Raw genomic sequence first — 27,500 nt, 5'->3', positions numbered from 1 at the left:
GAGAGAGAGAGGGACACAGACTGTGTGCGTGTGTATGTGCGTGTGTGTGTTTGTGTGTGTATGTGTGTGTGTGAGTGTGCGTGCGTGCATGTGTGTGTGTGTGTGTGTGTGTGTGTGTGTGTGTGTGTGTGTGTGTGTGCGTGCGTGCGTGCGTGTGTGTGTGTGTGTTGGTATGCGTGAGTATAATAGTCTATATATAGATATGTCTGTATTGTGATAAACATCTCCGTTACCGCGTCTGGGCCGTCCGCGTTAGTGGATTACTTTCCCATTTTCTGCAGTTGTTATTCTGGGGGAGTCCTCGTTAGTTTTGTTGTGTTCTTTCTGTCTTCCAGCACAGATGTCACAGGGATGTTTTGTGTTTTATTCTTTCTTTCCATCCTCCGCCTCCTCCTTTTCTTTCATATGTCTTGTTGATTTATTTCAGACTGACAGTGGGCAGTGGTGTCTTTGCGGGAAGTTAGGTTGCGATGGTGGGAGTGTGCTTCAGTTGGCGTCCGGGATGTGATTCTACATTTCATGGTGTTGTTGTGGATTTTTCTTGTGTTTGTGCATGTTTGGTTTGAGAAGATTGACATGTCGTAAACAAAGGAGTGGTGGCCTAGAGGTAACGCGTCCGTCTAGGAAGCGAGAGAATCTGAGCGCAGTGGTTCGAATCACGGCTCAGCTGCCGATATTTTCTCCCCCCTCCTCTAGACCTTGAGTGGTGGTCTGGACGCTAGTCATTCGGGTTAGACGATAAACCGAGGTCCCGTGTGCAGCATGCACTAAGCGCACGTAAAAGAACCCACGGCAACAAAAGGGTGGTCCCTGGCAAAACTGATTCTGAAGAAAAACCCACTTCGATATGAAAACATAAGGCAGGATTAAAAAAAAAAGAAAAAAGAAAAAAAAAGGTGGCGCTCTCAGTGTATCGACGCACTCTCCTTGGGGGAAACAGTTCGAATTTCACACAGAGAAATATGTTGTGTCATAAAGAGTAATACAATACAATGCAATATCATACATTACAATACAATACAATATCATACATTACAATACAATACAATATCATACATTACAATGCAATACAATATCATACATTACAATACAATACAATATCATACATTACAATACAATACAGTACAACCCTCCTGGCCCCCAGTCTCCTTTTTGTCTCCTCCTGTCCCTGCTCCTTCCCCCCTCCCCTCCCCTCCCCCAATCTTTTATGCAAACAAAAGAAGTTTTCTTCAAGAAAGAAAGGAAGAATAGGAGGTTTGCTCAAGTCCATATTATTATGTCAAAGCATGTTTCATATGGTGACGTGCCTTTTTTTCTTTTTTTTCTTCATCTTATTATCGTTTTTTTTGTTTGTTTGTTTGTTTTTTTGTCGTGTAACATTTGATCTCCGTTATCCTTTTGTTCTTCATATCTTAATCAATGTTTCTTGTTGGATGGAAACTGCAGACTGCACGGTTTCTGTAGCGAACTGGATATGGTGTGTGTATATATATATAGATAGATATACTCTGCGAACTTTCCTCTGTGATAGTCTGGAGAGGGACGGAGGAAAGGAGGGTGAGAGAGAGAGAGAGAGAGAGAGAGAGAGAGAGAGGAAGGAAGGAGGGGAATCAGGAAAGAAGGAAGAGAGAGAGGACGGGGGAATTACGGCATGAAGGAAATAATAGAGGGTAGGAGAAAAAAAGAGAGGAGGAAGCAGGTAAAGAAGGAAGTAAAAAAAAAAAAGGAAGGAGGGCGGGATAGTCGGGAGAGAGAAGAGAGAGACAGTGAGGGAGAGAGAGCAGAGAGAGACAGTGAGGGAGAGAGGAGAGGGAGACAGTGAGGGAGAGAGAGAGACAGTGAGGGAGAGGAGAGAGAGAGAGACAGTGAGGGAGAGAGAAGAGAGAGAGAGACAGTGAGGGAGAGAGAGGAGAGAGAGAGAGACAGTGAGGGAGAGAGAAGAGAGAGAGAGAGACAGTGAGGGAGAGAGAAGAGAGAGAGAGAGACAGTGAGGGAGAGAGAAGAGAGAGAGAGACAGTGAGGGAGAGAGAGGAGAGAGAGAGAGACAGTGAGGGAGAGAGAGGAGAGAGAGAGAGACAGTGAGGGAGAGAGGAGAGAGAGAGACAGGGAGGGAGAGAGAGAGACAGTGAGGGAGAGAGGAGAGAGAGACAGTGAGGGAGAGAGGAGAGAGAGAGACAGGGAGAGAGGAGAGGGAGACAGTGAGGGAGAGAGGAGAGAGAGAGACAGTGAGGGAGAGAGAAGAGAGAGAGAGACAGTGAGGGAGAGAGAGAGACAGTGAGGGAGAGAGGAGAGGGAGACAGTGAGGGAGAGAGGAGAGAGAGAGACAGTGAGGGAGAGAAAAGAGAGAGAGACAGTGAGGGAGAGAGGAGAGGGAGACAGTGAGGGAGAGAGGAGAGGGAGACAGTGAGGGAGAGAGAGAGACAGTGAGGGAGAGAGAGGAGAGGGAGACAGTGAGGGAGAGAGGAGAGGGAGACAGTGAGGGAGAGAGGGAGACAGTGAGGGAGAGAGAGGAGAGGGAGACAGTGAGGGAGAGAGGAGAGGGAGACAGTGAGGGAGAGAGAGGAGAGAGAGAGAGACAGTGAGGGAGAGAGAAGAGAGAGACAGTGAGGGAGAGAGGAGAGGGAGACAGTGAGGGAGAGAGAGGAGAGAGAGAGAGACAGTGAGGGAGAGAGAAGAGAGAGACAGTGAGGGAGAGAGGAGAGAGAGACAGTGAGGGAGAGAGAGGAGAGAGACAGTGAGGGAGAGAGGAGAGGGAGACAGTGAGGGAGAGAGAGGAGAGAGACAGTGAGGGAGAGAGAAGAGAGAGACAGTGAGGGAGAGAGAGGAGAGAGACAGTGAGGGAGAGAGGAGAGGGAGACAGTGAGGGAGAGAGAGGAGAGAGACAGTGAGGGAGAGAGAAGAGAGAGACAGTGAGGGAGAGAGAGGAGAGAGACAGTGAGGGAGAGAGAAGAGGGAGACAGTGAGGGAGAGAGGAGAGGGAGACAGTGAGGGAGAGAGGAGAGGGAGACAGTGAGGGAGAGAGAGGAGAGAGAGAGAGACAGTGAGGGAGAGAGAAGAGAGAGACAGTGAGGGAGAGAGGAGAGGGAGACAGTGAGGGAGAGAGAAGAGAGAGACAGTGAGGGAGAGAGAAGAGAGAGAGAGAGACAGTGAGGGAGAGAGGAGAGGGAGACAGTGAGGGAGAGAGAGGAGAGAGAGAGAGACAGTGAGGGAGAGAGAAGAGAGAGACAGTGAGGGAGAGAGAAGAGAGAGACAGTGAGGGAGAGAGGAGAGGGAGACAGTGAGGGAGAGAGGAGAGGGAGACAGTGAGGGAGACAGTGAGAGAGAGAGACAGTGAGGGAGACAGTGAGGGAGAGAGGAGAGAGAGACAGTGAGGGAGAGAGGAGAGGGAGACAGTGAGGGAGAGAGGAGAGAGAGACAGTGAGGGAGAGAGAGGAGAGAGAGACAGTGAGGGAGAGAGGAGAGAGAGACAGTGAGGGAGAGAGAGGAGAGAGAGACAGTGAGGGAGAGAGGAGAGAGAGAGACAGTGAGGGAGAGAGAGGAGAGAGAGACATTGAGCGAGAGAGAGGAGAGAGAGGAGAGAGAGACAGTGAGGGAGAGAGAGGAGAGAGAGACAGTGAGCGAGAGAGAGGAGAGAGAGACAGTGAGGGAGAGAGAGGAGAGAGAGACAGTGAGAGTTGGGAAAAAAAGGAATGAAAAAAGGATTGCAGGCGGGAGGCGGGGGTAGAGGGGCGTGGGGGGCTGGGGGCTGGGAGCAGATAGATTTTCGGACATGGGCACATAAACAGGTGAAGGTGGAGGGTGAAAATGGTACATAAATAAATAAACAATTATATCTATAGATATAAAGATGAAGAAGTTGCATTTCATGAAAATAAAACAGACAGAGAGAGAAAGGGGGGGGGGGGGGAGCGAACGGTGACAGATGACACCAGTCATGGGTTTGGCTCTCAGCGAAAGAAACGTCTGACACTGACAGATCTACACGATGCTCGATAATCGAGCACACCAGGGATTGGAGGAGGGAGGAGGAGGAGGGAGGAAGAGGGGGAGGAGGAGGAGGAGGAGCAAGAGGAAGAGGGAGGAAGAGGGGGAGGAGGAGGAGGAGCAAGAGGAGGAGGGAGGAGGAGGGGGGAGGAGGAGGGGGAGGAGGAGGAGGAGGAGGGAGTAGGAAGAGGAGGGGGGAGGAGGAGGAGAAGAAGGAGGAAGAGGAGGAGGAGCAAGAGGAGGAGGAGGGAGAGGAGGAGGAAAAGGGGGGGGGGGAGATTGGGGTCGGGGGTGTGGAGTGAAGGGATGTCACATCAGGGAGGAAGATGGCAGTATGGTTAAGACGTTTATCTGCCAACAAAGTGTTCGTGAGGGGTCTGGGTTCGATTCGCGCTCACGCCCTTTCTCCCAACATTGACTGGAAAATCAACACGCCCTTTCTCCCAATATTGACTGGAAAATCAACACGCCCTTTCTCCCAACATTGACTGGAAAATCAACACGCCCTTTCTCCCAACATTGACTGGAAAATCAACACGCCCTTTCTCCCAACATTGACTGGAAAATAAACACGCCCTTTCTCCCAACATTGACTGGAAAATCAACACGCCCTTTCTCCCAACATTGACTGGAAAATCAACACGCCCTTTCTCCCAACATTGACTGGAAAATCAACACGCCCTTTCTCCCAACATTGACTGGAAAATCAACACGCCCTTTCTCCCAACATTGACTGGAAAATCAACACGCCCTTTCTCCCAATATTGACTGGAAAATCAACACGCCCTTTCTCCAAATATTGACTTGAAAATCAACACGCCCTTTCTCCCAACATTGACTGGAAAATCAACACGCCCTTTCTCCCAACATTGACTGGAAAATCAACACGCCCTTTCTCCCAACATTGACTGGAAAATCAACACGCCCTTTCTCCCAACATTGACTGGAAAATCAAAGTCAGCGTCTTGTCTTTCGGGCACTGAATGAGTGTTGTCTCCTTGCAAAACACTGTAGAAGAAATCTACTCTGCAGCTATAGCTACACAAATATATATGCATGCACTCAAGGTCTAACTAGTGCGTCGGGTTCAGATTCTGGTCAGGCATCTGTCCAGCAGATGCGGTGTAGGGTATATAATTTTGTCCGAACGTAGTGACGCCTTTTGAAAAACTGAAACCGAAACTGTCGTCTTAGACATAACTCTTTTTTTTTTCTTTTTTTTTGCATTGAAGATAAGAAGGCGCTTTGCATGCGTGCTGGCGTATGAAGCATGGAAAGGATAGCGTCACACTGACAAGTTGACCAAAGTTATAATGCGTTACGTTTTAGGTAACATGTTTTGTTTCACGGTTTGCTAAAACCGTGGAAGAGGAATAGCAAATGGGGGTAAACATTTCTTGCGAGAATGAAAACTGTATATAAAGAGGATTGATGCTACTGGAATCCCATCAGTGTCTCTGTTAATGAACTTTGGGTTAAAGGATTGAACAGCGTACTGTTACTAACGTATCCAGCTACTGAGATATTAGGGTCACAAAGGAGGAATTGCTCATTTGTATTTGTATTTCTTTTATCACAACACATTTCTCTGTGTGAAATTTGGGCTGCTCTCCCCAGGGAGAGCGCATCGCTACACTACAGCGCCACCCACTTTTTTGTGGGTTTTTTTTTTTTCCTGCGTGCAGTTTTATTTGTTTTTTCCTATCGAAGTGGATTTTTCTACAGAATTTTGCCAGGAACAACCCTTTAGTTGCCGTGGGATTTTTTACGTGCGCTAAGTCCATGCTGCACTCGGGACTTCGGGTTTTCGTTTCATCCGAATGACTAGCGTCCAGACCACCACTCAAAGTCTAGTGGAGGGGGAGAAAATATCGGAGGCTGAGCCGTGATTCGAACCAGAGCGCTCAGATTTTCTCGCTTCCTAGGCGGACGCGTTACCTCTCGGCCATCACTCCACTTATAAACCATAGGAGACAAAGGAGAAGGGACAAATCAACCTCTAGGCCATCACTCATGTCGTTACCTCCAGGCCATCACTCCTGTCGTTACCTCTAGGCCATCACTCATGTCGTTACCTCCAGGCCGTCACTCCTGTCGTTACCTCCAGGCCATCACTCCTGTCGTTACCTCTAGGCCCAGGCCATCACTCCTGTCGTTACCTCCAGGCCGTCACTCCTGTCGTTACCTCCAGGCCATCACTCCTGTCGTTACCTCTAGGCCCAGGCCATCACTCCTGTCGTTACCTCCAGGCCATCACTCCTGTCGTTACCTCCAGGCCGTCACTCATGTCGTTCCCTTTAGGTCATCACTCATCACTCATGTCGTTACCTCTAGGCCGTCACTCATGTCGTTACCTCCAGGCCGTCACTCATGTCGTTACCTCTAGGCCATCACTCATGTCGTTACCTCCAGGCCGTCACTCATGTCGTTACCTCTAGGCCCAGGCCATCACTCCTGTCGTTACCTCCAGGCCGTCACTCATGTCGTTACCTCTAGGCCATCACTCATGTCGTTACCTCCAGGCCATCACTCCTGTCGTTACCTCTAGGCCATCACTCATGTCGTTACCTCCAGGCCGTCACTCATGTCGTTCCCTTTAGGTCATCACTCATCACTCCTGTCGTTACCTCCAGGCCATCACTCATGTCGTTACCTCCAGGCCATCACTCATGTCGTTACCTCCAGGCCGTCACTCATGTCGTTCCCTTTAGGTCATCACTCATCACTCCTGTCGTTACCTCCAGGCCATCACTCCTGTCGTTACCTCCAGGCCGTCACTCATGTCGTTACTTCCAGGCCATCACTCATGTCGTTACCTCCAGGCCGTCACTCATGTCGTTACCTCTAGGCCATCACTCATGTCGTTACCTCCAGGCCGTCACTCCTGTCGTTACCTCCAGGCCATCACTCCTGTCGTTACCTCCAGGCCATCACTCCTGTCGTTACCTCCAGGCCATCACTCCTGTCGTTACCTCCAGGCCATCACTCCTGTCGTTACCTCCAGGCCATCACTCTTGTCGTTACCTCTAGGCCCAGGCCATCACTCCTGTCGTTACCTCTAGGCCATCACTCCTGTCGTTACCTCTAGGCCATCACTCATGTCGTTACCTCCAGGCCATCACTCTTGTCGTTACCTCCAGGCCATCACTCCTGTCGTTACCTCTAGGCCATCACTCCTGTCGTTACCTCTAGGCCATCACTCCTGTCGTTACCTCCAGGCCCAGGCCATCACTCCTGTCGTTACCTCCAGGCCATCACTCATGTCGTTACCTCTAGGCCATCACTCATGTCGTTACCTCCAGGCACAGGCCATCACTCCTGTCGTTACTTCCAGGCCATCACTCATGTCGTTACCTCTAGGCCATTACTCATGTCGTTACCTCCAGGCCCAGGCCATCACTCCTGTCGTTACCTCTAGGCCATCACTCTTGTCGTTACCTCCAGGCCATCACTCTTGTCGTTACTTCCAGGCCATCACTCATGTCGTTACCTCCAGGCCCAGGCCATCACTCCTGTCGTTACCTCTAGGCCATCACTCCTGTCGTTACCTCCAGGCCATCACTCATGTCGTTACCTCTAGGCCCAGGCCATCACTCCTGTCGTTACCTCCAGGCCATCACTCCTGTCGTTACCTCCAGGCCATCACTCCTGTCGTTACCTCCAGGCCCAGGCCATCACTCCTGTCGTTACCTCCAGGCCATCACTCATGTCGTTACCTCCAGGCCATCACTCCTGTCATTACCTCCAGGCCCAGGCCATCACTCCTGTCGTTACCTCCAGGCCCAGGCCATGACTCCTGTCGTGACCTCTAGGCCATCACTCCTGTCGTTACCTCCAGGCCCAGGCCATCACTCCTGTCGTTACCTCCAGGCCATCACTCCTGTCGTTACCTCCAGGCCCAAGCCATCACTCCTGTCATTACCTCCAGGCCATCACTCATGTCGTTACCTCTAGGCCATCACTCATGTCGTTACCTCCAGGCCATCACTCCTGTCGTTACCTCCAGGTCCAGGCCATCACTCCTGTCGTTACCTCCAGGCCATCACTCATGTCGTTACCTCTAGGCCCAGGCCATCACTCATGTCGTTACCTCTAGGCCCAGGCCATCACTCATGTCGTTACCTCTAGGCCATCACTCCTGTCGTTACCTCTAGGCCATCACTCCTGTCATTACCTCCAGGCCATCACTCCTGTCGTTACCTCTAGGCCATCACTCATGTCGTTACCTCTAGGCCATCACTCCTGTCGTTACCTCCAGGCCATCACTCCTGTCGTTACCTCTAGGCCATCACTCATGTCGTTACCTCTAGGCCATCACTCATGTCGTTACCTCCAGGCCATCACTCCTGTCGTTACCTCCAGGCCCAGGCCATCACTCCTGTCGTTACCTCCAGGCCATCACTCCTGTCGTTACCTCTAGGCCATCACTCCTGTCGTTACCTCTAGGCCCAGGCCATCACTCATGTCGTTACCTCTAGGCCATCACTCATGTCGTTACCTCTAGGCCATCACTCATGTCGTTACCTCTAGGCCATCATCACTCCTGTCGTTACCTCTAGGCCATCACTCATGTCGTTACCTCCAGGCCATCACTCTTGTCGTTACCTCTAGGCCCAGGCCATCACTCCTGTCGTTACCTCTAGGCCATCACTCTTGTCGTTACCTCTAGGCCATCAGTCATGTCGTTACCTCCAGGCCCAGGCCATCACTCCTGTCGTTACCTCCAGGCCATCACTCATGTCGTTACCTCTAGGCCATCACTCCTGTCGTTACCTCCAGGCCATCACTCCTGTCGTTACCTCTAGGCCATCACTCATGTCGTTACCTCCAGGCCATCACTCCTGTCGTTACCTCCAGGCCATCACTCCTGTCGTTACCTCCAGGCCATCACTCCTGTCGTTACCTCCAGGCCCAGGCCATCACTCCTGTCGTTACCTCCAGGCCATCACTCCTGTCGTTACCTCTAGGCCATCACTCCTGTCGTTACCTCTAGGCCCAGGCCATCACTCCTGTCGTTACCTCTAGGCCATCACTCATGTCGTTACCTCTAGGCCATCACTCCTGTCGTTACCTCCAGGCCATCACTCATGTCGTTACCTCTAGGCCATCACTCATGTCGTTACCTCCAGGCACAGGCCATCACTCCTGTCGTTACCTCTAGGCCATCACTCTTGTCGTTACCTCTAGGCCATCAGTCATGTCGTTACCTCCAGGCCCAGGCCATCACTCCTGTCGTTACCTCCAGGCCATCACTCATGTCGTTACCTCTAGGCCATCACTCCTGTCGTTACCTCCAGGCCCAGGCCATCACTCTTGTCGTTACCTCCAGGCCATCACTCCTGTCGTTACCTCCAGGCCATCACTCCTGTCGTTACCTCTAGGCCCAGGCCATCACTCCTGTCGTTACCTCTAGGCCATCACTCCTGTCGTTACCTCCAGGCCATCACTCCTGTCGTTACCTCCAGGCCATCACTCATGTCGTTACCTCCAGGCCATCACTCCTGTCGTTACCTCCAGGCCCAGGCCATCACTCATGTCGTTACCTCTAGGCCATCACTCATGTCGTTACCTCCAGGCCATCACTCCTGTCGTTACCTCCAGGCCCAGGCCATCACTCCTGTCGTTACCTCCAGGCCATCACTCCTGTCGTTACCTCTAGGCCCAGGCCATCACTCCTGTCGTGACCTCTAGGCCATCACTCCTGTCATTACCTCCAGGCCCAGGCCATCACTCCTGTCGTTACCTCCAGGCCATCACTCATGTCGTTACCTCCAGGCCCAGGCCATCACTCCTGTCGTTACCTCTAGGCCATCACTCCTGTCGTTACCTCTAGGCCATCACTCCTGTCGTTACCTCCAGGCCATCACTCCTGTCGTTACCTCCAGGCCATCACTCCTGTCGTTACCTCTAGGCCATCACTCCTGTCGTTACCTCCAGGCCCAGGCCATCACTCCTGTCGTTACCTCCAGGCCATCACTCATGTCGTTACCTCCAGGCCATCACTCCTGTCGTTACCTCCAGGCCATCACTCATGTCGTTACCTCCAGGCCATCACTCATGTCGTTACCTCTAGGCCATCACTCCTGTCGTTACCTCCAGGCCCAGGCCATCACTCCTGTCGTTACTTCCAGGCCATCACTCATGTCGTTACCTCCAGGCCATCACTCATGTCGTTACCTCCAGGCCATCACTCATGTCGTTACTTCCAGGCCATCACTCATGTCGTTACCTCCAGGCCATCACTCCTGTCGTTACCTCTAGGCCCAGGCCATCACTCCTGTCGTTACCTCTAGGCCATCACTCCTGTCGTTACCTCTAGGCCATCACTCCTGTCGTTACCTCTAGGCCATCACTCATGTCGTTACCTCCAGGCCCAGGCCATCACTCCTGTCGTTACCTCCAGGCCATCACTCATGTCGTTACCTCCAGGCCATCACTCCTGTCGTTACCTCCAGGCCATCACTCATGTCGTTACCTCTAGGCCATCACTCATGTCGTTACCTCCAGGCCGTCACTCATGTCGTTACCTCCAGGCCATCACTCATGTCGTTACCTCCAGGCCATCACTCTTGTCGTTACCTCCAGGCCATCACTCCTGTCGTTACCTCCAGGCCATCACTCATGTCGTTACCTCCAGGCCATCACTCATGTCGTTACCTCCAGGCCATCACTCATGTCGTTACCTCTAGGCCATCACTCATGTCGTTACCTCCAGGCCATCACTCCTGTCGTTACCTCCAGGCCCAGGCCATCACTCCTGTCGTTACCTCCAGGCCATCACTCCTGTCGTTACCTCTAGGCCCAGGCCATCACTCCTGTCGTTACCTCTAGGCCATCACTCCTGTCGTTACCTCCAGGCCCAGGCCATCACTCCTGTCGTTACCTCCAGGCCATCACTCCTGTCGTTACCTCCAGGCCCAGGCCATCACTCCTGTCGTTACCTCTAGGCCATCACTCCTGTCGTTACCTCCAGGCCATCACTCCTGTCGTTACCTCCAGGCCATCACTCCTGTCGTTACCTCCAGGCCATCACTCTTGTCGTTACCTCTAGGCCCAGGCCATCACTCCTGTCGTTACCTCCAGGCCATCACTCATGTCGTTACCTCCAGGCCATCACTCCTGTCGTTACCTCCAGGCCATCACTCCTGTCGTTACCTCCAGGCCATCACTCCTGTCGTTACCTCCAGGCCATCACTCATGTCGTTACCTCCAGGCCATCACTCATGTCGTTACCTCTAGGCCATCACTCATGTCGTTACCTCCAGGCCGTCACTCATGTCGTTACCTCCAGGCCATCACTCATGTCGTTACCTCTAGGCCATCACTCATGTCGTTACCTCCAGGCCATCACTCATGTCGTTACCTCTAGGCCATCACTCATGTCGTTACCTCCAGGCCATCACTCATGTCGTTACCTCCAGGCCGTCACTCATGTCGTTACCTCCAGGCCATCACTCCTGTCGTTACCTCCAGGCCATCACTCCTGTCGTTACCTCCAGGCCATCACTCCTGTCGTTACCTCCAGGCCATCACTCCTGTCGTTACCTCCAGGCCATCACTCCTGTCGTTCAGTCAGATAGACTAGCATAAAATAAATGCATACATGATAATAATGATGATAATAATAATAATGATGATAATGATGATGATTTTGTTATTATTGATTATGATGATGATAATAATAATAATGATGATAATAATAATAATAATAATAATTCTTGAGCTTGAACATTATCTCACTTGTAGCTTACATTGGAAATCTAAAAGTGGGTTGGACACAAACAAAACTTATCATCTGTTCTACTTTTTTTCCCATAACACACCTCCAGATATTTCAGTGTGTTACTGACTTTAAAAACAACAACAGCAAAACAACAACACATCAGTCACAACGTTTTGTACTACACTGATTGTCATCCTCATTATCATCTTCACTCTAGTCTGTGCAGACATCAATGACAACGTTTTGTACTACACTGATTGTCATCCTCATTATCATCTTCACTCTAGTCTGTGCAGACATCAATGACAACGTTTTGTACTACACTGATTGTCATCCTCATTATCATCTTCACTCTAGTCTGTGCAGACATCAATGACAACGTTTTGTACTACACTGATTGTCATCCTCATTATCATCTTCACTCTAGTCTGTGCAGACATTTTCAATCTTTAAAGATTTTACAAACAAGCAAACATACACTTAAGTTTCATTGAAGAAAAAACCCTGGTACCTGCCTACACTTGATTAATCTACCCCACCTTACTCACACACGCAGAGGGGGTAGAGGGGGGGGGAGGGGTAGGAAAACAGAAAAGGTAGAAAACTACAAAAAAAATGCATATCTAACATGCAATTACATTTAACAGTAATAATTCAATAATGATAACAATAATTAGAAACCATTAACGCAATTATGAAGTACATGAAAGGAATGTAGAAATAGGGCTATGAACTAATGCCTGTGAAAGTTCGACCATAAGAACCTCGTCAGACATAACTTTCGATTGTGTGTGTGTGTGTGTGTGTGTGTGTGTGTGTGTGTTGTTATTAGAAGTCATTGCTTGGAACGATCTGTCCCCGCATTGTCTTCGTCAAACTCGACACACAACTGCTTCAAATCAGCCCTGAAACCCATCTGTTGTCAGAATAATGTTCCCTTACTTCACAGCTTGTTCCTTCAGTGATTTTATTCGTCAGTGATAGCGGTCTCTTCTATCTTTTCTCTCTCTCATTCAAGTCTAAAACCTCGTCAGTTGACTCTCTCAAGTCTAAAACCTCGTCAGTTGACTCTCTCAGACTTTGGTCCGATTCGCAGACCAATTCTGAGCTTAGCTCTCAGACTATTATAAAATTCATTACGGACCAAGTATTGTTCTAATGTCAAGTGTATATGCTTTAATAACCTGACAATTGAGCATATAATTTTTCACTGTAGCTTGATGAAGCCTTTTGTACACGAACGTGTGTCTTCACAAGTGACTGAGAACGTTGATGTTTTTGACTTTTTGCATTCATTATCAGTTGTTTCGCTTGTCAGTTTAACGACTTCTCTTTTACGAAGTCCTTTAAGTAATTTCCTGTAACTATATTTAGAGGTGTTTTTTTTGTTGTTGTTTGTTTGTTTTGTTTTTCTTTCAAATTTCACCCACATTTTTACCCTCATTTGCCAAGTTTCCCCCAACCCTCCATTCATCCACATCTCCCACCCCTTCTAACCGATAATACTCAGATGTATTCATAAATACTTTTACAAAATGTCTTCAATCACCGATATGTGTGACGGGACATTAAACAAAAAATTCCTTCCTTCCTTCTCTCTCATTCACATTAATCATTCACATTAATCATCCACATTAATCATTCACTGATGACTATTCCTTAACATGCGAATGGCCGCTTTCTCCGCTTTGTTATGATTGTAAGTCATCCTTGTCAGCGTGCCGAAGATCAGCATTTAAATGAAGAGTTTTGCTTTCATGTAAACAAGAGTTGGCACTTAAAAGACAAAAAAGAAATCAACCAACCAACCAACCAACCAAACAAACAAAACCAAAACCAACAAAAAACAACAACAACAACAACAACACACACACACACACACACACAGTCTTCTAATTATCGTTTATCATAGCGGACAATAGAAAGTGGAAAAGATGAGACACTCAAGGAACACACAGCAGCAGGCATTGAAAAGGAAAAAAACACCAACAAAACATTCTTGTCTGAAGGAAAACCTGGTGAAAGTCTGTGTCGGATGGGACACAAGAACAACTTGAAAAAAATTGAGATAAGCATTCTGGTAAGAAGAAGAGCCAGGACTACTCTGTAAAAACGCCCACATACCACCAAGATTTACCTGTCAAATACAGTTCCTTGTGAAGTTAACTCACTCAGTACGGCCAGTCCTCTCTTCTCCTCTACACAGACCCCTCGGATGTCCAGTGGGTGTCTGAATGACCCAACCTTTAGCTTCCGTCGTCAGAATTGTGGTATTCTTTGTCAACATTCACCTCTTCAGTATAAGAGCGTTCCGCTTGCAATATTTTGATGATGGTAATTGGAATGAAACGCTGTTAACGTCGTCTTTTTCGCCGTTCGTATAGAGAGAGTTAACCCAGACTGAAAGGAGGTGACTGGTAGGAAGACAGGGGTTGTTGGGGGATGAGTCAGGAGGCTGGCCAGGATTTGGGCGTCACTTTCCAGGCAGAGAGCACAGCAGCAAAGCACGAGTTGTCGGAAACTAGGACAGAATCACAATTGGAGCGCTCGCTCGCACACACACATACACACACACTCACACGTGCGCACGCATACACACACTCACTCACACACACACACACACTCACTCACACGTGCGCACGCATACACACCCTCACTCACACACACACACACACACACACACACACACACACACACCGCACGCAGAGAGAGAGGGGGCGGGGGGCACAAAACGTTTTTCTCAGAGAGAGAGAGAGAGATGTTTTAGCAATTCTGCACACACACACACACACACACACACACACACACACACAGAGCGAGAGAGAGAAGGGGGGATAGGGGTAGAGAGAGAGAGAGGGGGGTGGTGGTGGTTTATCAATTCAGGAAGGATCAGTTTCCCACATATTTTACCCCTCCCGTAAACAGTGGTGTACACACACACACACACACACACACACACACACACACACACACACACACACAGCGAGAGAGAGAAGGGGGGTGTGGGTAGAGAGAGAGAGAGAGTGGGGGTTATCAATTCAGGAAGGATCAATTCAAATAATAATAATGGTATTTATATAGCGCTGAATCTTTTGCAGAGACAAATCAAAGCGCTTTCGCACCAGTCATTCACACGCATGCATAACTCTAAAACTGTAGAAACTAAAGACAAGGAAGGGCAGGCAAGGGAGGCTATTTTGGGAAGAGGTGGGTTTTAAAGCCAGACGTGAAAAAGCTTAGTGTGGAGACTTGACGAAGCGAAAGAAAAAGTTCATTCCAATCGCAAGGTCCGGAGACAGAGAAAGAACGGCGGCCAACAGTCGAGTGTTTGAATCTGGGTATGCGTAAACAGAGTGGATCCGAAGCCGATCGTAGTGAGCGAGATGGAGTGTAGAGGTGAAGGCAGCCGCAGAGATAGGAAGGGGCAGTTTTGTGAATGCATCTATAACATAGAGTGCTGATCTTGTACTTTATTCGGTGTTAGACAGGAGCCAGTTGGTATGTTGCAAAAGAGGAGTGATGTGCTCAGATCTTTTCTTTCTGAGGACGAGTCGGGAAGCAGAGTTTTGTGTGCGCTGAAGAGACTGAATGGATGAAGCTCAGCACTGCGTAGCTCTCCTGCCCCTCGCCCAGGGTCTGTATTGTTTGACGAAACATTGAGCATTAAAGATACACTTGTATTGTTTGACGAAACATTGAGCATTAAAAATACACTTGTATTGTTTGACGAAACATTGAGCATTAAAGATACACTTGTATTGTTTGACGAAACATTGAGGATTAAAGATACACTTGTAAAAACAAATAATGAAAAGAAATAAAAAAACAAACAAACCGGAATTAAGAGAGCGATAGAAAAAAAAGAGAGGGAAATGCTAGCACAGAATTCCCAGGAGGGGATGCTATATATATATACTGTACTAAAAGAGCCCAGTCGTCCTTACGGAGGGGACTGGGGTTGAGAAAGACGAGAGAAAAAGAAAAAAAAGATAGGTTTGTGGCTAGGGAACTGATCACATGATTCCTTTTCTTTCTTTCTTTTTTGTTTTTCTTTTTGTGTTTTTCTTCTTGTTCTATCTTTTTCGGTTTTTTCCCTTTCATTTTCCCCTATCATTTTAGTGCCAGAAGAAGCCCTCAAGGTAACATATTGGAATGCCACATACGGTTTCTTGTTGGCTGTAGGCAGAGGGTTGGACGTTCAGATGGTTAGTGTGGGATGAGTTCATTCCCTCGGACGGTTCCTCATATTGGTTCCATAATTATCTACCCATGGTCTCATCATCGCCCAGACCCGGAGGTGACGTGACTTGATTTGCACGCAAAGGGTAGAAAAGGATGTTACTGTGGACAGACCTACTCGTACATACACACATACGTACGTGCGCGCGCGCGCGCACACACACACACACACACACACTCAACATTTGATCCTTCAACTTTGTAAAACTTGCAGACTGAACTCACTGGTGTTTTATCATGCTCAGGTGCAAAAGCTATTTTAGCACAATCGTTTGGCTGTGGACATGTTTCGTGATATAAACATGGTTCTGTGGGAAGCTTGGCTCTGTGTGTGTGTGTGTGGGGGGGGGGGGGGGGGGGGGGGGGGCGGGGAGGGGGGAGAGTGTTGGAATTATATCCAAAAAGAATATCATGTCCTTGATGAACATATACACTATGCAACCGAATCCGATGGACTAAAGATAGTATATCACTGTGCGTGAGTGTCGCATTGTATTGTATCGTTTTATTTGCCTTGTTGTTTTCTCACAACATAATTATTATTTTTCCCTGTGAAATTCGGGCTGTTCTCTCTGCGTTTTGTTGTTTGTTTGTTTGTTTCTTAATTCCACCTTACTGCTGCTGTGTTTGTTGTTGTTTGTTTGTTTGTTTCTTAATTCCACCTTACTCTTGCTGTGTTTGTTGTTGTTTTTGTTGTTTCTTTCTTTCTTTCTTAATTCCACCTTACTGCTGCTGTGTTTGTTATTGTTGTTGTTGTTTTGGTTTTGGTTTTTTTTCATCAAGTATTATTATTATTAGTAGTAGTTCTTTTTTTATGTATTTATCTATTTTTCACTCACTTGTGTAAACAAAGTGAGTCTATGCTTTAACCCGGTGTTCGGTTGTGTGTGTGTGTGTGTGTGTGTGTGTGTGTGTGTAAACTTTAACATTGCCATTTTCTCTGCAAATACTTTGTCAGTTGACACCAAATTTGGCAAAAAAATCGGAAAAATTCAGTTCTTTCCAGTCATCTTGTTTAAAACAATATTGCACATCTGGGATGGGCACAAAAAAAAAAAAGAAAAAAAGAAAAAAAAAGAAGCCAAATTATATGCAAACTAAAATTTACTGTTTATATTTTTTCTATTCTCTAAACTTGGCACTTTGATCTGATATTCTGACACAAAACAAGAACAGTCGATCATTTTTATCATTTTTTGTTCAAACAGGAACTTCTTTTCCTAAGCATGGAAGTTATATTTATTTTGTATGTCTTTGGTGCAGATAGTAAAAAAGGGAAATTAATCTGTAATTAATGCTAGGGGGCTTAAATTGCTTTAAACTGATCTTTCTCATCTTAAACATTACATGTTGAAATTATACTCAATCCATAAAAAGCTTGTGTGTTTTACTCTCAGTATACAGGGCTTTCACTATTTTCATTCGCCCAATTGGTCTTTTTCGAAAAATACTATCATCAATACAACGAGTGGACTTTATAGATCTATTGGCTGAGCCCTGAAGGTCATGGGCAAAAATCAACTGTGTACACATATTTACACATATTCAAAGCGCGTGCTCATATTTTTCGCGAACTCGGACGAGGCCATTTTGTTTCATGTTGTTGACCTGCCCGTTCAATCCTATATTCAATCAACAATACACGATAACATGTGACTATAAAGTTGGAGAAGGAGACCGTTAAATATTTAATCAGAGAAAGATTTGTGAACGCCTCACCACTTGCTGGATTATGCCCCAAACTGCCCTAAAAATATCCACATAATCAGTCGGAATTCACAGTTAAAAATAATAAACCATGAGAGTTAATGCCCTTGAATTGATGAAACGTAAAAATTTCCAGTCTTGACTTTTCTCAAAATGAAGTCCTTTTCACTTCATACGACGTTTAGAAGTACTTGTACTTGGCTCTACATGTTACTAGTTTAACAAAATACTCAATTTTCATATCAACTTTAAAACTATAAAATTGAATGAACATAAAAGAGAAATTGAATCGACCGTGTCAACCGGGTGTAACTAAACTTGTACATCTATCTAGATCCAGAGAAAACGGCAAAATGTTGCAGTGTGATTGCGGCGATAGCCACGTCTCCTTTACCGCGGACTTAAAAAGAATTTTTAATTGCCCTTAAAGATTTTTTGAATGCCCAAGATACACCAGAATAATATGATTTGAACAGCGTTCTTACTGCGAATACCGCAATCGATTTATCGCCCTTCAAAAAGCATGTTTAATATTATATTTTTGAACGTCAGTTAAGGAACCACGATAGTGTAATGGGTAAGACAGTTTCTTCTCACCCGAACACACGGGGTTCGAATCTGCCGTTAGGACTTTTTTTCTTTTTCTTTTTCTTTTAACCCGAAGTTTTATAATAACAAATACAAAACACATTTTAACGATTAGATTTTTTTAAAAGTGTATCACAAGTGAGTCTTGAAGGCCTTGCCTATTTTGTTCATTTATTTACTAATTTCTTTTTATTTCATTTTTGTTTGTTTGTTTGTTTGGTTTGGTTTGGTTTATTATTTTATTCTGTTTTATTCTATCTTATTATTTTATTTTTGTTTATTTTATTTTTTTGATTTATTCATTTATTTTCATTTATTTTATTTTATTATACTTTTTTTTTTTTTTAATTTTGAAATTTTAAAAAAAAAATTATTTTTGTTTCTCAAGGCCTGACTAAGCGCGTTGGGTAACGCTGCTGGTCAGGCATCTGCTTGGCAGATGTGGTGCAGCGTATATGGATTTGTCCGAACGCAGTGACGCCTCCTTGAGCTACTGATACTGATGCTGTAATGTGATGCTGTGTATATAACGATGCCCGGCTGCATGTCTCTCACAGAAGTCCTGCCAAGTCCCCGGCCATAGAGAGCGAGGTGGTGTTGATGAACAACGTGTACAAGGAACGCTTCCCAAAGGTGGGTCTGTGTGTGTGTGTGTGCTTCTCCTCGTGGTGGGGTGTCCTCGTGGTGGGGTGTCCTCGTGGTGGGGTGTCCTCACCCTTGCACCTTCTCACTCCGCTGTCTGTAGGCAAGAACCTTTCAGTTGGTTCATTATTGAGAACAAGCTGCGCACACTGTCACACACACACACACACACACACACACACACACACACACACACACACACACACACACACACACACACACACACACACACACACACACACACACACATTAAGCCATCTGTACTTACACTTGTTTGTAATGTGATAGACATTTAACGTTCATTTATGCATTTCGTTCATTCCTTCATTCACTCATTCATTCATTCTTTCATTCCTTCCTCCCTTTCCCCCTTCCTTCCTTCCTTCATTCAGTCATTCATTCTTTCTTTCTTTCTTTCTTTGATTTCTTCATTTCATTCATTCATTGACTCTTTCCTTCCTTTCTTCCTTCCTTCCTTCACTAATTCATTCATTCATTCATTCATTCATTCATTCATTCATTTATTCATTCACTCACTCACTCACTCACTCGCGCAGTCACTCACTTCCCCACTCATTCACTCCCCCACTCACACACCCACTTGCACTCATTCACTCCCAGACTCTCACTCACTCACTCACTCACACACTCATTCACTCGCTCCCCCACTCACTCACTCATTCATGTATTTGCTCACTTCCCCACTCACTCACTCACTTCCCCACTCACTTCCCCACTCAATCCTCCACTCTCTCACTCACTTCCCCACTCACTCACTCACTTCCCCACTCACTCACTCACTCCCCCACTCACTCACTCACTCACTTCCCCACTCACTTCCCCACTCACTCCTCCACTCTCTCACTCACTCACTCACTTCCCCACTCACTTCCCCACTCAATCCTCCACTCACTCACTCACTTCCCCACTCACTTCCCCACTCACTCACTCACTTCCCCACTCACTTCTCCACTCACTCACTCACTTCCCCGCTCACTCCTCCACTCTCTCAGTCACTCCCCCACTCACTCACTCACTTCCCCACTCACTCACTCACTCCCCCACTCACTCACTCACTCCCCCACTCACTCACTTCCCCACTCACTCACTCACTCGCTTCCCCACTCACTCACTCACTCACTCACTCCCCCACTCACTCACTCACTTCCCCACTCACTCACTCACTCACTCCCCCACTCACTCACTCACACACTCCCCCACTCACTCACTCACTTCCCCACTCACTCACTCACTCACTCACTCACTTCCCCACTCACTCCCCCACTCACTCACTCACTCACTTCCCCACTCACTCACTCACTCACTCCCCCACTCACTCACTCACTCCCCCACTCACTCACTCACTTCCCCACTCACTCACTCACTTCCCCACTCACTTCCCCACTCACTCCTCCACTCACTCACTCACTTCCCCACTCACTCACTCACTCCCCCACTCACTCACTCACTCACTCCCCCACTCACTCACTCACTCACTCACACTTCCCCACTCACTCACTCACTCACTCACTTCCCCACTCACTCACTCACTCACTTCCCCACTCACTCACTCACTCCCCCACTCACTCACTCACTCACTCACTCACTCACTTCCCCACTCACTCACTCACTCACTCACTCACTCACTTCCCCACTCACTCACTCATTCACTCACTCCCCCACTCTCAAGTTTGCATACGGAGAATTAGGACGTTATTCACTGTATATAGATAGTACTATGAGGTGTATCAGGTACTGGTTAAGTTTGTTATGAATTTGCACCGATTACCCAGACAGACATATTTGATGTTGTTTAACCTGGACGAAAGGGGAAAAAATGCTGGGTGTCTCTAGTCAAAAATACTTTACTTGGACTTGGATTTGGGTATGTCTGGTTGCAACAGGGCGTTGGTTGTGAGAAAACTTTTTTGTCATTATTTAAGCAAAGAATAAAAGATATATTTTATGCAAGAGTGGGACGAGTCAGTAATGTCTAAAGATATTTTTCATAACTACAGACTGTTCAAAACTGGTTTTGAATGTGAGCAATATTTTGACTTTGTGGATAAAAAGTGTTTTAGAGACTGTTTGGTAAAATTACGGCTTGGTTTGCTCCCAATAAATGGATCGTTTTTCAGGAGAACATTCAAATGTAATTCAAATTACGCATGTAAACGTTGTAACGTGGTCGAAGATGAAAGTCATTTTATAAATAGTTGTGACCTAAACAATAACCTAAGGCAAAAACATCTGAACTCTTAAGGTCGATCATATGTTCACTTGCTGAAGAATGGTTCTATTTATAGTATTCATAAACTCTGTGTTTATATATTTAATGCCCTGAAGATACGACAGGAATTCGTTTACAGCAATGAAGAAATTTAGAATCGATTTACGATGCACAAGAGGCACTTTTGTTCTACAGGTTTAATTTAGTAAGTATTTTACATTGAGGTGTCGCTACGTGATCACCATATTGTGCACTTTTGACCTCTTTCTCGGGGCCGGAGGACTGCAGGTGTCCGTTGCATTGCTTGGTTCTAAGTTTTTGACAGTTACACGTGACTAAATGCCTACGTTGACCGAACCCCGCCATTGGTCAGTTCCATACGACACACAGTTGGTAGCGGGTTACAACCATACTAGGCTCTTCCGTCCGAGCAATGCAACTGGCTCCTGGAGATTAAAGTTTTTGTTCTTGTTCTTGTTCACTCACTGACTGCCCCACTCCCTCATTCACCCACTGCCCCACTCATTCGCTCACTCCTACACTCATTCACTCACTCACTCACTCTCCCACTCACTCTCTCCCCTACTCACTCACTCCCACACTCATTCACTCATTCAGTCCCCTACTCACTCACTCACCCCCGTACTCACTCACTCACTCACTCATTCCCCCACTCACTCTCTCACTCCCCCCCCACTCACTCTCTCACTCCCCCACTCATTCACTCACTCACTCACTCACTCACTCCCGTACTCACTCACTCTCTCACTCCCCCACTCACTCACTCACTCCCGTACTCACTCACTCACTCACTCCCCCACTCACTCACTCTCTCACTCCCCCACTCACTCATTCACTCACTCCCCCAGTAATTCTCTCATTCCCCGACTCACTCACTCACTCACTCATTCACTCACTCCCCCAGTAATTCTCTCATTCCCCGACTCACTCACTCACTCACTCACTCACTCACTCACTCATCCATTGTAGTAGGTATTAACGTGGCGATGGCCTTTAGATGGCCTCAGTGGTCGGCGAGGCTCTAAACACGATAAATTGATTGATCCAATCTCTTCTCTTCCTCTCTCCTCCCCGCCACCGCCACCCCCCACGTACAGGCCACGGCCCAGATGGAGGACCGGCTCCGCCAGTTCGTGTCGGCCCACCACACGCTGGGCGAGGGGCAGGAGAGCAACGCAGTGCTGAGCTTCCTGCACCACCAGGTGCTGCAGCTGGCCTCCGACTGCCTGGCCAAGTCCCAGGAGCAGACCATCTCCAGGGCCTACTTCTACCAGCTGCTCGACAACCTGGAGAAGCTCCTCGTCGATGTCAGTAATGTCGGTGTGTGTGTGTGTGTGTGTGTGTGTGTGTGTGTGTGTGTGTGTGTAGGGGTGGGCTGGGGGTGGGGCTGGGGGTGGGTGGTAGGGATGTGTGTGTGTGTGGGGGGGGGGGGGGAGGGGTGTGTGTGTGTTGAGGGGTGGGGTGGGGGTGGGATTGGGTGGTAGGGGTGTGTGTGTGTGTGTGTGGGGGGGGGGGGTTGAGGTGTGTGGGGGGGCTGGGGGTCGGGAGTTGTTTCTGTTTGTGTGTGTTTCTGTCTCTGTCTCTCCACTCTCTTTCTCTCACCCCCTATCTCTCCATTCTCTCTTTTTCTCTCTCCTCTCTCTCTCCTCTGTCTTTTTCTCTCTCCCCCCTCTCTCTTTCTCTTCTCTGCTGACATCATGATAATTAATGTACGGGTTTGTTTTCTTACTTTAGAATCACGAATGTGAGTGAACAGATAGTAATTAGAATATGCAAATCACATATTTCAAACTGATTGCATCTCTTGTAGTTTGGGTCTCCAGCGAAGTAAGCATTGGTGGAGATTTTGTCTGCATGCTGTGGGTGAAAGACTAGTTTTTGGTTTTTGGTTTTTTTTGTTTTTTTTCTCAGTTGTCAGCATGAGTTTTCTTGTGTGTGTGTGCTATGTACAGGAGCACAAACCTAACAGCTGTACACATGACAGAGCAGTATATGCAGCATGTAAGTCTTTTGTAAACGTGTCACAATATTTCTCAGTGTGAAATTTGGGCTGCTCGCCCAAGGAAGAAAGCGTCGCAACACTGAGAGCTCCACCCAATTTGTTTTGTATTTTTTCCTGCGTGCAGTTTTGTTTTTCCTAACGAGTTAGTTTTACTTGTTAGTGTGTTTATTCAGTCTGTTTCTCCAGTCTTTATCTTTCCTCTCTCAGGCGAGAGAACGGTCACTGGACGCCTACCAGAACCTGTATCCATTGGTCAAGCAGATGCTGCTCATCGTCTCTCGGCCAATCAGATTGCTGGAATGCTTGGTATGTTGATTAATAAGCCTTTATGTCAGCCAACCATTTCCTTTCTCGAGTTTTCGGTGCGTGTTAATTTCGTCTCTTTTAACCGCGTTGCAATGAAAGTAAAATATTTGTGTGTTTTCCTTCGTTGCTTTCATTTCAGTGTGATAGAAAAAGGGATTTGCAGTTGGAGCGACTTTTTGTGTGTGTGTGTGTGTGTGTGTGTGTGTGTGTGTGTGTGTGTGTGTGTGTGTGTGTGTGTTCATTTATTTGAAGAAATTTACAATTCAACATTATATGTGTGACATGAGACAAAAGAGACAGGGACAACAATACTGCATCTGGAACATTTGTGCCCATGTGTCACAACCCGTAAGGGGTTGCCCATGAACCCCCGCCCTTCCCAGACTAGCTAACGTCCCGACAACACAAACACGGAGACACAGAAAAGTTCAGCTCGTTTTACTGTGGTCATGCAAACGTACATAAACAAATGAACGCCACAAACCCAAGCATTACTCACACACACAAAAATAATAATAACCCTTGTCTAACTACAGCACAGTTCTACAATTTGCAGTCAACTGCAGCGCCAGTTCTGCTCAGACACGCTGCCAGAGTTCAGACACATGCTGACAGCCGAGGACGGACAACGCTGGTAGTTTGCTGGCTGAAGCTGGTCGGGCAAGAGGGACAGTGGGAAAGTGGGAACGGGAACGGGAGTGAGGGAGTTTCGGGGTGACACGTTAGAAGGGGGACGAGGACCATTCCAGACTTGTGTCCTGGAGACCCATCGAAGGCAGTGGCACGGAAGGGAGGGAAACACAGGAAAACCTGTAACACCTCACTGGCTCTGTAGACTTTTTTTTTTTTTTTACTAGTTGCAAAAGAGTACGCCCCCCCCCTCCCCACTTATCTCTTCATTAAGCAATATACATTACGCTAAACAAAGCAAGTGGATAACCTTTTACCTGAGCTATCAGCCTCGGCGTACAAAACTATCGCCGTGAAAAGTATTTGATCTGTCTATTTTCGCTTTTCCAAATAATAAAAGGGTTAAACCAACACACAGCCCCAAACGTACATTATGACTAACCACAAATGGCAATAATATTTCAGTTTCCATCACGCTAGTTCCGAATAATATAAACAGCACCAGTCGGGCTACATTACAATAACATCACATTTCCATCCCCACAAAAATGTTTTGGAAAATTTACATACTGCAATTAGACAATCACCATTACACACCTGAAACAATCAGAGCTGAATATAATTATGGCAAAATGATACACCTAAACACAACAAATTTACTAATTCCCCCCAAATATTTAGAGATAAAAGAATGCTGGATTTAAAAGATTGCCGCTAAAAAAACATCACCCCGACCTTGCAAGCAACCTAAACCTCACTTTAATGTCAACCAATATCATAATTCACATCACTACATTAATATTACGCAGACAAACACAGACTCCCTCACCTGTCACCAGGTAAATGGGCACACCACTGGCCCAGGGTGAAACACAGACCCACACACACACAGAAAGAAGGGGGTGACAACGAACACACCCCACTACTTCTGTAGGACGACACCCAACAGCTCCCTCGCTGGAACGGTGATCCGTCTCTTGACAGAGCTTGGCATCAAAAGCCCAGGGAAATCTTTCTCTCCCCACCAGATTGACTTCTGAACTCGCTCAGAGTTCATAAAACGTTCAGGAGAAGGGACATGACACACACATATCCTCAGATATGCACGTGTAAAAGCACGAAGGAGAGAGAGGGAGGTGAAGGAGAGGGATAGAAAGAGGGGGAGAAGGGAGAGAGAGGAGGGGCCGGGGGGGGGGGGGGGGGGGGGGGGGGGGGGAAAGGGGGAGAAGGGATGGAAAAGACAGTTGCACATGAACACATGTGTAGCAACCGTCACGAGCCGTGACACCATGAATGAAAACGGTTTTTTTCCTTCTGAATAGTCCTCCGTACGTGCTTCTTTGAATTTATCATCATCATCATCATCATCATCATCATTAACATTATCATCATTATCATCATCATCATCATCATCATCATCATTATTCTTTATCTTCTTCTCTTTATATAATTCAAGCTATGTCCATTGGAATATTTCTTCTTTTAAAAAAAAAAAAATCCTACTTGTGCCTAACCCACCTCACCCACCCACCCAAACAACAACAACAACAAAACCCTTGTTGTTAAACACACACACACACACACACACACACACACACACACACACACACACACACCCCAAAAACACACTAATTCACACGCAGAACACAATCATAAAAAACTGACCTCAGCCTGTCCACTGCCGGCCGTGTCCACCCACAGGAGTTTGACCCCGAGGAGTTCTACAAGCTGCTGGAAGTGGCCGAGGGCCAGGCCCGCCAGACCGTCAAAGAGGAGCTGCCCAAGTACATCATCTCCAAGCTGGGCCTCACCAAGGACCCCCTGGCTGGTAAGCATCCCCCACCCCCTCTCCCACGAGCGATATACCCCGGGTGGGCGTGGGGAAAGGGGGTTGGGGGGGAGCACAAGAAAGAAAACCTTTTTGCCTTGTCTTGTCTTGACCTTGCCTTGTCTTGACCTTGCCTTGTCTTGACCTTACCTTGTCTTGACCTTGCCTTGTCTTGACCTTACCTTATCTTGACCTGTTTTGGAGAGGTGGGGAGAGAGAGGATGGATGGGGTGTCTGTCTGTCTCTAAGCCTGCTGATTGGATAATAAACCGAGGTCTGCGCGGGTGCTGCTAGCATGCACGTACATAGGAGAACCACAAAGTTGTCCCTGGCAAAATTTGGAGAGAGAAAAAAATCACTTTGACAGTACAAACGTACAGAAAGCAAGGGGAAACAGAATTAAAAACAAACAAAAACAAATGAATAAAATAATAGATAAATGAATAGATAGGTAAATGAATAATTAAATGATTAACGATAAGATGATTAAATAGATGTATTAATAAATGAATAAATAAGTAAATGAATAAATGAATGCATGAAATAAAGTGACACTCCACGTAGGAGACGCGCTGTCCTCCGGGCCATGAGGAGAGCAGCCCGAGCTTCTGACATAGAAATCAGCTGTGGTCAGTGAAAGTAACACAACACAACACAACACAACACAACACAACACAACACAACACAACACAACACACAACACAACACAACACAACACACAACACAACACACAACATAACACAACACAACACAACACAATACACAACAAACGCTACGCAACGCAACAACACACAACAACACAACACAACACAACACAGCAACACCACACCACACCACACCACAACACGACACAACACAGCAACACACCACAACACACCACACCACACCACACCACACCACAACACAGCAACACACCACACCACACCACACCACACCACACCACACCACAACACGACACAACACAGCAACACACCACACCACACCACACCACACCACACCACACCACACCACACCACAACACAGCAACACACCACACCACACCACACCACACCACACCACACCACACCACACCACACCACACCACAACACGACACAACACAGCAACACACCACACCACACCACACCACACCACACCACACCACACCACACCACACCACACCACACCACACCACAACACAGCAACACAACACAACACACCACACCACACCACACCACAACACAGCAACACACCACACCACACCACACCACACCACACCACACCACAACACAGCAACACAACACAACACACCACACCACACCACACCACAACACAGCAACACAACACAACACACCACACCACACCACACCACACCACAACACAGCAACACAACACAACACACCACACCACACCACACCACACCACAACACACCACAACACAGCAACACAACACAACACACCACACCACACCACACCACAACACAGCAACACAACACAACACACCACACCACACCACACCACACCACAACACAGCAACACAACACAACACACCACACCACACCACACCACACCACAACACACAACCACACAGCAACACAACACACCACACCACACACACCACAC

At 47.2% G+C, this 27,500-nt stretch overlaps 1 protein-coding gene across 1 annotated transcript in view; it reads left to right on the top strand.

The window, feature by feature from the left end:
- Positions 1-27,500, top strand: part of LOC143295072 (microtubule-associated serine/threonine-protein kinase 3-like) — a 337,212-nt gene that overhangs the window by 267,490 nt on the left and 42,222 nt on the right. Inside the window, exons 13-16 of the mRNA XM_076606630.1 lie at positions 18,799-18,874; positions 22,232-22,441; positions 23,344-23,442; positions 25,774-25,900. Coding sequence (XP_076462745.1) covers positions 18,799-18,874; positions 22,232-22,441; positions 23,344-23,442; positions 25,774-25,900 — 512 coding nt within the window. The remainder of the gene's footprint in view (positions 1-18,798; positions 18,875-22,231; positions 22,442-23,343; positions 23,443-25,773; positions 25,901-27,500) is intronic.

This window comes from Babylonia areolata, chromosome 20 (assembly GCF_041734735.1).
Source record: "Babylonia areolata isolate BAREFJ2019XMU chromosome 20, ASM4173473v1, whole genome shotgun sequence".
NCBI lineage: Eukaryota > Metazoa > Mollusca > Gastropoda > Neogastropoda > Buccinidae > Babylonia > Babylonia areolata.
This window is presented reverse-complemented; position numbering and strand designations above follow the sequence as displayed.